Source organism: Erpetoichthys calabaricus, chromosome 6 (genome assembly GCF_900747795.2).
Source record: "Erpetoichthys calabaricus chromosome 6, fErpCal1.3, whole genome shotgun sequence".
Taxonomy (NCBI): domain Eukaryota; kingdom Metazoa; phylum Chordata; class Cladistia; order Polypteriformes; family Polypteridae; genus Erpetoichthys; species Erpetoichthys calabaricus.
The window spans coordinates 184,560,289-184,572,822 of record NC_041399.2 but is presented as its reverse complement, the minus strand read 5'-3'; the positions used below and the strand labels follow the sequence as shown (position 1 = coordinate 184,572,822).

The 12,534-nt window shown below is 42.4% G+C and overlaps 1 protein-coding gene across 2 annotated transcripts in view; it reads left to right on the top strand.

Annotated features, from left to right (window-relative positions):
* The window catches only part of LOC114653978 (uncharacterized), a 40,070-nt gene extending 31,934 nt beyond the window's left edge, over nucleotides 1-8,136 (top strand). Inside the window, exons 9-11 of one of the 2 annotated variants that reach the window (XM_028804488.2) lie at nucleotides 1,216-1,322; nucleotides 4,108-4,442; nucleotides 7,920-8,136. In XM_028804488.2, the coding sequence (XP_028660321.1) occupies nucleotides 1,216-1,322; nucleotides 4,108-4,431 (431 nt within the window). In that variant the 3' untranslated portion in view covers nucleotides 4,432-4,442; nucleotides 7,920-8,136. Of the gene's footprint in view, nucleotides 1-1,215; nucleotides 1,323-4,107; nucleotides 4,443-7,919 lie in introns of those variants that run through there. The other variant, XR_007935307.1, reaches the window with a different exon arrangement.
* The last annotated feature ends 4,398 nt before the right edge of the window (nucleotides 8,137-12,534 follow it).

The window sequence follows — 12,534 nt, the reverse complement described above, 5'->3', positions numbered from 1 at the left end:
GCAGCTTACTGAATCCTGCCTGGAGAAAAGACAAACCTGCTTGTCTTTATTATTTTATTTGTATTTACTGTATATTATTCCACTTGTCAGCATTAGAAGTATAGATTTTCAGCTTTTCTACTAGGTAAGGTCCATAGTTATTTTCTAAATCATCTGATAGTACTTTGAGTTTTCAGTGGTATCTTCTACCACCTACCACAATACAGTAGATATTGAAGGTATTATTACAAAGGACGAACAGTGACGATCAATATTATTACAAGCAGCCCTAAAAAATTCATTTAAAAACCATGTTCTTCTTTGAATACTGCAAGAGAAAATTACTGCAGCATTGGCCTAATTTGGTTAATATATTCCTCCTGTTAAACATACTGTTATGTGCAGTACAAAGGAGAAAGAATCTTTCAAAGGGGTTTCCCTAGTATTACAAACAATATAAGCTTACATTTGGATTTGGGCCTGTCATAGTCCTCATTACTGGTTTAATGGCAATTTTCTGAGTTTACCCAGGCTTGGCAATGCTCTGCTGGGAATCCTTGGGTCCTGGCATTCACGTGGATGTTACTTTGACATGTAGCATCTACCTAAAGATTTTTCCAAACCACATACACCATTTAATGTAAACATATTCCCTTATGTCAGTGGCCTCTTTCAGCAGGATAATGAGCCCTGCCACATTTCACAAATTAATCAGTAACGGTTTGAGGAACATGACAAAGAGTGTAAGGTGCTGACTTGGTCTCCAAATTCCCCAGATGTCAGTCTGATCAAGCATTTGTAGGATGTGCTGGAAAAACAAGTCCCGTTCACGGAGTTCCCACCGCAACACTTACAGGACTTAAAGGATCTGCTGCTAACGGCTAACGGCCATCAGAGCTCTTGTAGAGTCCATGCCTCAGCAGGTCACAGGTGTTTTGGCAGCACGAGGGAGACCTACACAATATTAGGCAGGTGGCTTTAGTGTTGTGGTTGATATAAGTATAGAAACACCGCTAAGAAATGACAGCTACACTGTAAAAAAGTAACCTCAGATAAACAACTTATCACATGATCAAGTTTTCCATATTTAGGCAAGGCAGTAGAAATCTTCTGTTCTATAACATACAGTGTATATCAGTACTCAAATGTATAAAAACATAGAAAAATATATAAAAATGAATTTCATTGACTGTTTTCTTTATAACTTTTTAATGGTTAAAATAATTATGTTTACAGGTGGCAAACACGACGGAACACTTAATGGAAAGAGGTACTTCAAATGCTATGAAAACTGTGGCCTGTTTGTTGGTCTTCATGAGGTGTTTTATGTCATTAATTCAACGGTAAGAAGGTCCAAGTATTTCATTAACATCATTTTCAGAGGACAAATTAAGAGTAATAACTGCTGTTATGTATGTAATTTTAAAACATCTTTCACATTGCTTGATACCAGGTAATATATTTTTGATTCTTAATGAGGTCAAATTCATTTCAGTCAATGTAGAATAATTGCAGAGCCACTTTATCAGTTTGCTGGCCCAGGTCAAGTGTAACTCAGCCTAGTGTTGCTGATTAGTGCAGGAACAATGAGATGAACGAGAGATGAATTAGTGAAATATAGAATAGAAGTAGCAGAAGTAGTAGTATTAGCAATAATGGTGGCAGTATTGTCATGCGTACAGAGAAAAGTGAAATTTTCTTCCAACCAACATGCAACACAACTCCACTGTCTGGTGAACAAGAATGTGTTAAAATACAGAACTTCATTTAATTTAATAAAAGAGGTGAGCTGGAAAGGGAATAATGTATATTGTATGGAATTGCATTGATTAGACAAAATGTCAGATATTTTAAATGTACTTTTAGATAATTAAAACACAATTTGAAATCCCTGAGATGCAATTTTAACAAGTCAAAATTAAATATCTACAATAAGGTGAAAAGAACCAAGTCTACACCTTCTGTGCCATCCTATGTAGTGCTGGCTACCCCATTGAGGTGCCACGTCTACTTACTCACTGTAGTGTACACACAAGGCTCCACACTTTTCTCTACTTTCTGGTCCACCAATGGAGCCCATGTTGACAAGCACCTCTCAACTCCAACCTCCCTGTTCTGTTGACTGGAAAGGGCTTTTAATCGTCTTCCCATTACTGCTTTCAGGCAAGTCCTGCCTACTATGTTTGGGTCTTCCAGGTAATATATTAAGGCCATGGGGCTTTTGGTAAGAAGTTCCTCCCCAGTGGCCCCAGATTGTGCCTTCCAGGTTAGGGCTACCATAGATAAACTATGGTGAGTTCCAAATGGGCTGTCCTGGTGGTGCCCAGCCATATACTATGACGGGGCTCAATACTGCCCTCTAGCAGCTTGGAGGGTTCTTAACATTTTAACAGGGGTCCCCAGCAGCCCTGAACTATTAGTTTAAGGTAGTGGTTCATAAACTCAATCCTGAGGACCCCACGTGGCTGCAGGATTTTGTTCCAACACCTAAATAAGCAAGCTGCTTTTTCCCAGCTTCTGTATCTTGGGGGTCAATGTAGATATTATAAAACTAACTTAGGTCATTTTTAATGGAATGTGCCAAGCCTTTATGCTTATTATATGGGGGTAATTTAGTGTTTTTAAGTTAGTTTTCAAGAGTTTTTATTCTAATTATGATTAGCCTTCTGTTTTTCCAGATATTCTGTTATTTAGCCCATTATTCACTAATGAGCACTTTAGTAGTTTCTGCCTTTCACCGTTCAGTGTTGTTTGCCCTGGGGTCTGCTCTGCTCGATGTTATTTGTCATCATTAGCATACAATTAAGGGGGAAAGCTACACAGAAAAATGCAAATTAATAAAACAACAAAACAGACTTAAGCATTTTAAACTATGGAAAAATACAAATATTTCTAAATGTCTTGTAAATGCAAAACTCACAGTGTTGTGTTTGTTTGACTGAAGAATAACAAAAGACCAGCTAATTAAATGAGAACAGCTTTGTAGAGCTCCATGTTAGTTTAATAGCACCCCCTACTGGCCATAAGTAGAGTTGCTACCCATATTAAATTCACACACTAAAAGCAAGAGCTCATGTAACTGTAGATTCATATTATGAAACAAACACCAGTATTAAAAACAAAACTGTCAGTCAACAATATCAGAATCACAACCACATTGTAGACCCCCTCCAGCAGCTTATTGGATAACTTATTGATATAGTACAGCTTGAAGATTAAAACCCAATCTCCGGTAATGCTCACTACTACATGACAGTGTTGCTACCGCTGTGTAGACTTCTTTAAAGACAAAGGTGCATCTGTCATGAACTTGGAGAGAGAACCTTAGCAAACAGAGCTCCAAAAATACCTCTGACTACCTACTAGAGGGGGAAAACCATTAAACCCCAGCTAGTGAAGAAAAGGGCAAATGTAGAACCTTTATAAAGAAAAACAGTTTCAAAAAGCTCTGTTAAATAAAGGAGGCTCTAATGGGCACAAAAGGCAAAGAAGTAGTTGCCTAAATTAGGCAGTCCTTTAACAAACAATGTACAAAAATCCAAAAATAGTAGTAAAAAAGAGTGAAAGGACAAAATCCAGAACAATAAATCATAAGCAAAGCAATAAGACACTAGAGCTCACCTGCACCCTGAGCACATTCAATAAACCACAAGGGTGTGTGGGAAGGCTGTGAGGGCATTCCCTTAATGGTGATGGCAGGTGGTCCGGCATCTTGGGGGATATAATAAAAGATGCATAGACACATAGAAACTAAAATATTAGCATAAACACAAGAAATATAAAGAGGACTTTGAAATCCAGGGAGCCCTGGCTCAAACATAACAGTTATCAACACCTAATTAAAATGGATGAACCCATAAAAGAGAAAATGTTTTAGGCTTTCTAGAGAATCTGCAGGCATAACAAGAAGAGACAGCCAGTAGCTGCACAGTGTCTGTGTGGCTGCTAACCTCAAGACAGCAAGAGTTGGATAGGAAAACTCCAACTATGTCTTCTCCAAACACAAGCAAAGACTTGGTCCTTTTTTTTCTATAATTTATGCATCTAGAATGGTGTGGGGTGTTTTAAATTCTGATTCTTCCAGTTCATCGCAGTTAACACAATCATTTTCTCCATTATGTTTAAAAGCCTAGGCAGCCAGCCCCATTCACCAAGCCACAGCATGTACAACAAAGAGCATCACCGAGTCCCTGCATTCTTTCAACGCAGGACCGCACAGGCAGTGTGGGGGGCTCAAACTACAGCGTGGTGATTAAGAAGAAGGGAAGTGGAGCTGCTGAGCAAAGCAAACGACTGCCAAGGAAATTTAACAGGTGCCATGAAGAGAAGCTTCCTGCTTCTTCTCAAAGGGTTTGGAAAAGCAACAACCACTCGTCCGTGTGTGCGCCAAATTGTCCTCCAGATTTCACAAAGACCAGGCTTTACTCTAGAGAAAAAGGAAGTACTCGCTAAAAAATAGCAATGTAAGTCCTTTTCTGTTTATCAGTTTATTCTTTACATTCCAAAGCTTGAATGTGTTTTAAACAGATGAAAATTATACACAAATGCTGCACCCTGATTGGGTGATAGCTACAAAAACTTGCTTTATTCAGTGCTGTTACTGTCAAAGAGCGAGCGACATTTGAAGGCCTCTAGTAATTAAGCTCATTTCTTTAAGTTAAATGTATCCTGGTTAGGAGCATTTTTGTTGGTAAATCTTTTTACCTTTTTGTTTTAAAGTATGGTTTGTTTGAGCTATGAGATGGATTCTTCTTGAATGCCGGCATGCATTTCATTTCTGTCTTGCTTAAGCCGATGTCACCTTATGTGACTTTTTGTCGTGACTTATTTGAGACTTGCTAACAGCAGTTGCTGTTCTTGTTGGCTTCACCATGTCAGATTACATGACTGAAATTTACTGGGCTTGTCTGCTTTACCGACTGGGTTACAACTTTCCAGCACAGGTGTGCTTCCCCCTTTTTCTGACAGCCAATAGCATGCTGCCTGACGGAGCAAATGCTGTACTGGCGCAGTGTGAACAGTTAATGGCTGCAGTGAGTTCAGCAGCAATCTCTGCACTTTTTTTTTAATTGCTTTTTCCATTTTGTCACTATACTTAATATATATCCTTCTTCTTTCGGCTGCTCCCATTAGGGGTTGCCACAGCGGATCATCTTCTTTCATATCTTTCTGTCCTCTGCATCTTGTTCTGTTACACCCATCACCTGACCTGCATGTCCTCTCTCACCACATCCATAAACCTTCTCTTAGGCCTTCCTCTTTTCCTCTTCCCTGGCAGCTCTATCCTTAACTCTTTCAGGGCGGATGTCGACTTTTGTCGAAATTCAGGAGTAGAGGACGGTAATCAGCCATAAAACATGCTGCATTGTTTTAGTTTGGCTCTCTTTGCTAGAAGGAAAGTCAACTTTGTTGATTTGACCTCGATTATCTGTGCATGCATGAGTAGCGAAGAGCAAACAACCTCTAAAATGGCATCAAAGCAAAAGTACAAAGCAAAATATTCAGTGCACGACGTTTTGCGTATTATTGCCGACTTGGACTCTGACTTGTCAGACTGAAGACGAAAGTGAGGAACCGGCTTCAGCTGATCGGTCGGTCGGCCCCCAGCTGATTGCAGTGCTGAACACACACTTGTGTAGCTGATGCGCCTACGGCAACGTTTGCCTGGGAGGACTGCCACTTACGATGACAGGAAGTACAAACCAGACTGTGTCACACTGCCATATGAAGACAGTCAGGCAGCCACGCATTCCTGCCGGCCATCGAGCGGCACCCCTACACAGCCACCAGAGACCCCGAACAGGCGCCGACAGCAGCCACAGCAACATATGAAACCTTTGCTTTGTGTGCTCTTCAGAAAAGTGAGTTGCCTGCAAAAAATATTCAGCCCCTAAAAAGTTAACATCCTTCTCCCAATATACCCAGCCTCTCTCCTCTGCACATGTCCAAACCAAAGCAATCTCGCCTCTCTGACTTTGTCTCCCAACCTTCCAACTTAATATATATTAATAGATATCAGCCTCTGTTGTGAGGTCCAAAGCCCCCGAGCTGCCTGATGAAGCTGACATTGTGTAAAGGGCTAACATCTGCAGAAAGCTGAGCCTCAGACTCAGCCGGGCCCTTTTTTCTTTAATATGTAAAACACAACACACCAGAAAGACTTGTATCAAAAATCTTGCATCACCCCAGTCCCAAAGGTATCACGTCCTAGTGAGCTGAATGACTTTCGGCCTGTTGCTCTGACATCACATTTGATGAAGACCATGGAGAGGCTGCTGCTTCACCACCTTAGGCCACAGGTTCAACACGCCCTTGACCCTCTGCAGTTTGCATATCAGGAGAAGGTGGGAGCAGAGGATGCCATCATCTATATGCTACACCGATCCCTCTCTCACTTGGACAGAGGCAGTGGTGCTGTAAGAATTATGTTTCTAGACTTCTCTAGCGCCTTCAACACAACTCTGCTCCTTAGGGACAAGCTGACAGAGATGGGATTAGATTCATACCTGGTGGCATGGATCGTGGACTATCTTAAAGACAGACCTCAGTATGTGCGTCTTGGGAACTGTACGTCTGACATTGTGGTCAGCAACACAGGAGCGCCGCAGGGGACTGTACTTTCTCCGGTCCTGTTCAGCCTATATACATCGGACTTCCAATACAACTCGGAGTCCTGCCGTGTGCAAAAGTTCGCTGATGACACTGCTATCGTGGGCTGCATCAGGAATGGGCTGGAGGAGGAGTATAGGGACCTAATCAATGACTTTGTTAAATGGTGCGACTCAAACCACCTACACCTGAACACCAGCAAAACCAAAGAGCTGGTGGTGGATTTTAGGAGGCCTAGACCCCTCATAGACCCAGATCATCAAAGGTGACTGTGTGCAGATGGTGCAGACCTATAAATATCTGGGAGTGCAGCTGGATGATAAATTAGACTGGACTGCCAATACTGATGCTCTGTACAAGAAAGGACAGAGCCGGTTATACTACCTTAGAAGGCTGGCGTCCTTCAACATCTGCAATAAGATGCTGCAGATGTTCTATCAGACAGTTGTGGTGAGCGCCCTCTTCTACGCGGTGGTGTGCTGGGGAGGCAGCATTAAGAGGAAAGACGCCTCACGTCTGGACAAACTGGTGAGGAAGGCAAGCTCTATTGTTGGCATGGAGCTGGACAGTTTAACATCTGTGGCAGAGAGAAGGGCGCTCAGCAGGCTCCTATCAATTATGGAGAATCCACTGCATCCACTAAATAGTATCATCTCCAGACAGAAGAGCAGCTTCAGCGACAGACTACTGTCACTGTCCTGCTCCACTGACAGATTGAGGAGATCGTTCCTCCCCCAAACTATGTGACTCTTCAATTCCACCCGGGGGGGTAAACGTTAACATTTAACATTATACATAGTTATCGTCTGTTTTTCACCTGCATTATTATCATTCTTTAATTTAATATTATTTATTGTATCAGTATGCTGCTGCTGGAAAATGTGAATTTCCCATTGGGATTAATAAAGTATCTATCTATCTATCTATCTATCTATCTATCTATCTATCTATCTGTCAAAAGACGAGCCTCTATTCTGTTTGTGAGGATCAAAACACGCATGTTCCTTATGCCTCATTGCTACATTCTATGCATTCTACTTCTGGATGAGCATTCATTGGTTGCCAGCTCTTCTGCAGACACAGCCTGCCCGTATGACCCAAGACAAAAATCAAACCTGTTTAACTTCACCTGATTGGTTTTATCGCAGGCAGTCACAGACTAGTTGGCCTCAGTCTGATGGGCTTCATGGGAGTGCACCGCCGACTGGCTGATTATGTAAATGAAAGTTCTGACTGAAAATCACTGGAAAACTCGTCTATTGTGACATGGGCTTTAGTATTGTACTGAGAAATTACTAATTCTCACCCCCAGTTTATTCTTTGTTTTCTAGGTGGTGGACTGATTAATATTCCTATTTTGGGAAATGGTGATGCCTAAAGAAGAAAGGCAATAAACCAGGATGCCAGAAGATGGAGATCCCTGATACACAGCACCTGCCATGTAGGTCTCGGCCGAGTATTAAGGCTAATTCATCTAATGAAGCGAGGCGCCAACTCGTGAGAGTTAAAGCAAGAGCACGTCCTGGTAAACACAGCACGAGAGCGCTGCAAGGGTCTTATTTAAAATATATTTTTAAAAATGAGTTTAAAAGGAACTAGCAAAAAAAGTTCATGTAAAATAAAGTATTTTAAAAAAAGTGAACACAGCTTTCAGCATCAATGTTTATTGTTGAGAGGTGCTGGAAAAAAAGGCAAAGTGACAACTGCACTTGAAATTTGACAGCACAAGCTGCTCACGTACTGCACGGCTGCCAAAGGAGCGCACTTAGTGGAACTGCACAGCAAACTGCTTCGTCTTGAAGGGATTCTCTTCAACTACGTCAAGCTCCTGGTTGTAACACACTTTATTTTTCTTGTTAGCTTTAAAGTTTGACATTTCTGAAATTTTTAGTGCAGAACTTCAGGCCTCTTAAATATATCTCCACATCTAGACGGATTATTTTAATCTTCGTTTCGTGTTTGCTTACCGATTAAATGTGCCTCGCATCAACATCCTCCACTTCGCCAGCCGAGTACATTTTCAGGCAGGGATTTTGACATGAAAACAATTAGGGTTTTAAATAACCTTTAAAAGGGAAATCCCACCGCAGCACTTCCTGGGAATCGGCTCACTCGTGTCCTTGTGGAAATGTGATCGGCAGATAGAACTTCAAGCTTTTCAGACGACGACGCCTTAATAGAATACTCATCCTGATAGTTAAGTGTTGTATGCTGCAACATGTCACACTTCTTTGACATTTTGAATACATGTATGGATTTATGTCACGGCAAGTCCTCAGTATTGTTTTAATATTATTTATTGTATCAGTATGCTGCTGCTGAAGAATGTGAATTTCCCATTGGGATTAATAAAGTATCTATCTATCTATCTATCTATCTATCTATCTATCTATCTATCTATCTATCTAATATGACGTCCTCTCCATATACTAAGACCGGCTCATTTACTGTAAGTGTTGTAACAAGTTATCTCTTAATGCTGCTGCTTTTGTTCCACAGTGTAGAGCAGGCATGCGCAACCTTTCCGCTATTGACGGCCGCACTACAGACTTTTTACTTTAATAACGGCCGCCAGTAAGTCCAAGTAAACTTAATAATGTTTTATGATTTATGTAAAAATTTACAGATTACACATTAAAACAGAGTATGATATATCTGACAATATTCAATTTACTGGTCTACATATGTAAAAAAATGTCTACGAAACGTCATATAGGACAAAAAACCTTTACAGCAATTGTTTCAGGAAGTTTGGAAAACATCGCCATTAATGGCTTCCTTGCTCTTGCATGTTTGCAGACAGACTTGCAAAGTCAGGGGACTCGCTGGAGACCATTAGCCGTATTCCAGACTCTAGAATGCTGTCTACCAATCGGGTTCGGTACTTGTTTTTCAGATATTTCATTCTGGAAAACGCTGCTTCGCACAAATAAGTGCTTCCGAAAAGAACGAGAATGTTCCTGACCAGTTCTCGTCGTTGTGGGTATTCTACTGCTGATTTCCACGATGAATATATAAAGGGCAACATTTTGATCAACATACCGACCCGGCTAAGGAAGGTTCTGCGGTGTTTGAGATTCTACACTTGCAGGAGTCTAGAGACCCCAGAGTCCAAATCGGCTTTCGGCGTCACCATACCGACCCGGCCGACAAAGATTCCGCGGCGTTGAGACCCCTTACTCGCTGGAGTCCAGAGACCCTACACCTGCACGGCCGCCATTACGTACACTTTAATATACACGTCCACGGCCGCCAAAGTCCTTGCCCACGGCCGCAGGTTGCGCACAGCTGGTAGAGTATAGGAAGGAATTCCACAGGAGGCAGAGCCTTCAGATACCAACTCTGGAATGACCGGCCTGTCACTTTTAAATCAGCCCCGAAGTCGCATTACTTTAACGCGTAGTATACTACTATTGTCACCACTGCTATTGTTATTCCTGCTACTTTCTACTAATGGCCGTTGATAGTGCTCAGATGTTTGCCAAGTGTTTGTCTTGTATGTCATTTGGCTGACCACCATGACTGACTATCGCTAATCTTTTTCCACATTCATTGAGCTCTTCTGGGCACATTACAGTTTTAATGTAGATTAACATTTATTACTTTGCTACTTCTTTGTAAATTGTCATTTAAGAATTAGCGACTTAAACAAAGAAACGGCTTTCATCAACCAAGTCATTGTGAACTCACAAATTTTAGGAATTCTACCTCTGAGAACGTTTTGCTAAGTGCTGCTCTGGGAAATGGTGTCTGTGGTAGGGGGGGTTGGGGGCATTCATCGACCTACGTGTAAACGGTTTTACAAGGGTGCTTTGCTGTATCTCTGCACAAGACTTTCTGTGAGCCCCCCCAAAGATGGAATAAGGAAAACCTTAAACGGCTAGCCTGAGCTAAAAGGGCAATCTGGATGGAAATGAATGGGCTTGTGCTGAAACAAGAACTGCCATGAAGCCGGGGGTCAGCTTATCCTATTGGTCACAGCGGAACTGAGCTGTGGCTGGATAGGACTGGCAGCTGAATAAGCGACGCCCCATTGGTTCATGACGTGTGACAGGAAACCAAAGGACTGGCATAGGTTTGGTCTCTATGTCTACCTTTCTGTGCCACTTTCCCATCCAAGGAGGAGATGACCAAGTCTTTCTATGTGTTCATCTGTCTGTCCCTATGCAAATGATGAGCTAGCTAAGAAGAAAATTGCATGTTGACAAGAAGTTTATGTGCTGCCTGAAACTACACCTCTAGCACCATCAGGTTGTACAGTCTGAAAAGCCACGTACTCTTTGCTTCTTGTTTACAGCTCTGGTTATAATATTTGAAGATTTCAAACATTACCTATTATACATGAATACAAGTGTATCCTTTTTCTCCTGCCTGTACTGCTACTGTCCCCCTGTCTGCGATTAGAGATGTAAACGGGCAAGTGCTGAAGTGCAGCCCCGGCAGTGTAAGCAGAGAGCGGGACAGCAGACATTCTGTTTACAGAATAAAGAGTAGGAAGGGTCCCTAGGACCCTAACATCACACACCAGCAGTGATGGCTACCAGTGCCGCTACTTTGACCAATTCATTCCTCTGGACTCATGGAATGAGCTCTAACAACATGCTGTTCAAATCTGCTTTATCAGAGAATCCCTCGGTTAGGTTTGTAACACCTGACTGACCGTCTGTGCTTTAAAGTTTTCACTCCGTTGTCGTTTCCTAATAAATACTTCAACTCATTTTTACAGAATTTGTCGTTAAAAAGATACATTTAAATAATTAATCTGGAGGAAATATTTTATGACCTCTATGGATGCAACATTTAGTAATTCAGCTGTGAATCAGGTACTGACCAACAGTGCCTCAATTACTGTACGTGGACATCTCATTTCAAAACCATGGGCATCAATATGGAGTGTGTGGCTAGTTCAGTCTCCTCTCGTCGTTCCACAATTTGGAGTGTGTCATTTGTGAGGTCAGGTACTGATGTTGGATGAGAAGACCTGGCTGAGACATCAGCATTCCAGTTTACCCCCAAAGTGTTCAGTATTTGTGGGTCACAGCTCTTGGTTTCACCATGTCTTAATGGACATGGCTTTGTGCACAGGGGCTCAGTCATACTGGAATGTAAAATGGCCTTCCCCAAACACTGGCCACAAAGGTGGAAGCACAAAGTGGCCTGAAATGTGTTTGTATGCTGTAGCATTAACAGGACCTTTGATTGGAACGAAGGGGCCCAGCCCAGACCCTGTAAAACACCGCCAGGCCAACATTCCTCTACCACCAAACTTTACAGTTGGCACTCTGCAGTCTGGATGGTCACATTCTCCTGGCACTCGTCAAATGCAGATTCATCCATCAGACTGCCAGACAGTGAAGCGCGATTCTTCACTCCAGAGAACACGTACCCACTGCTCCAGACTCCAATGGCCATGTGCTTTACCCACTCCAGTCATTGCTTGGCATTGTGCATGGTGATCTTCGACTCGTGAGCAGCTGCTCGGACATGGATAACAATTTCATGAAGCTTCTGACACAGAGTTCTTGTGCAGATGTTGCTTCAGGGCCAGTTTGGAACTCTACTGTGAGTGCTGTGCGCTTTGTCACCGCTATGTGCCACCCTGTGAGTTTGTGTGGCTGAGCTGTTGTTGCTCCTCGCTGCTTCCACTTGACAATAACAGCACTTGCAGGTGTCCAGGGCAGATCTAGCAGAGCAAAAATTTCACTATCCTATGACAGTGCCATGTTTATGGAGGCAGTCTCCAAGCTCTTCAGCATGACCCAGTCAATGGAGACTGCATGGCAGTGTGCTGGAGTTTACAAACCTGTTAAGAATGAAACCCCTGAACGCGGTCACTTGGAGGGGTGCCCACAGACTCTGTTAACATGTAAACCACGGCCTGAAAACTCTTACTGTGCGAACTCAGTGTCAACTGCAGTAAACCAGGAACGACAATAATGGCACACG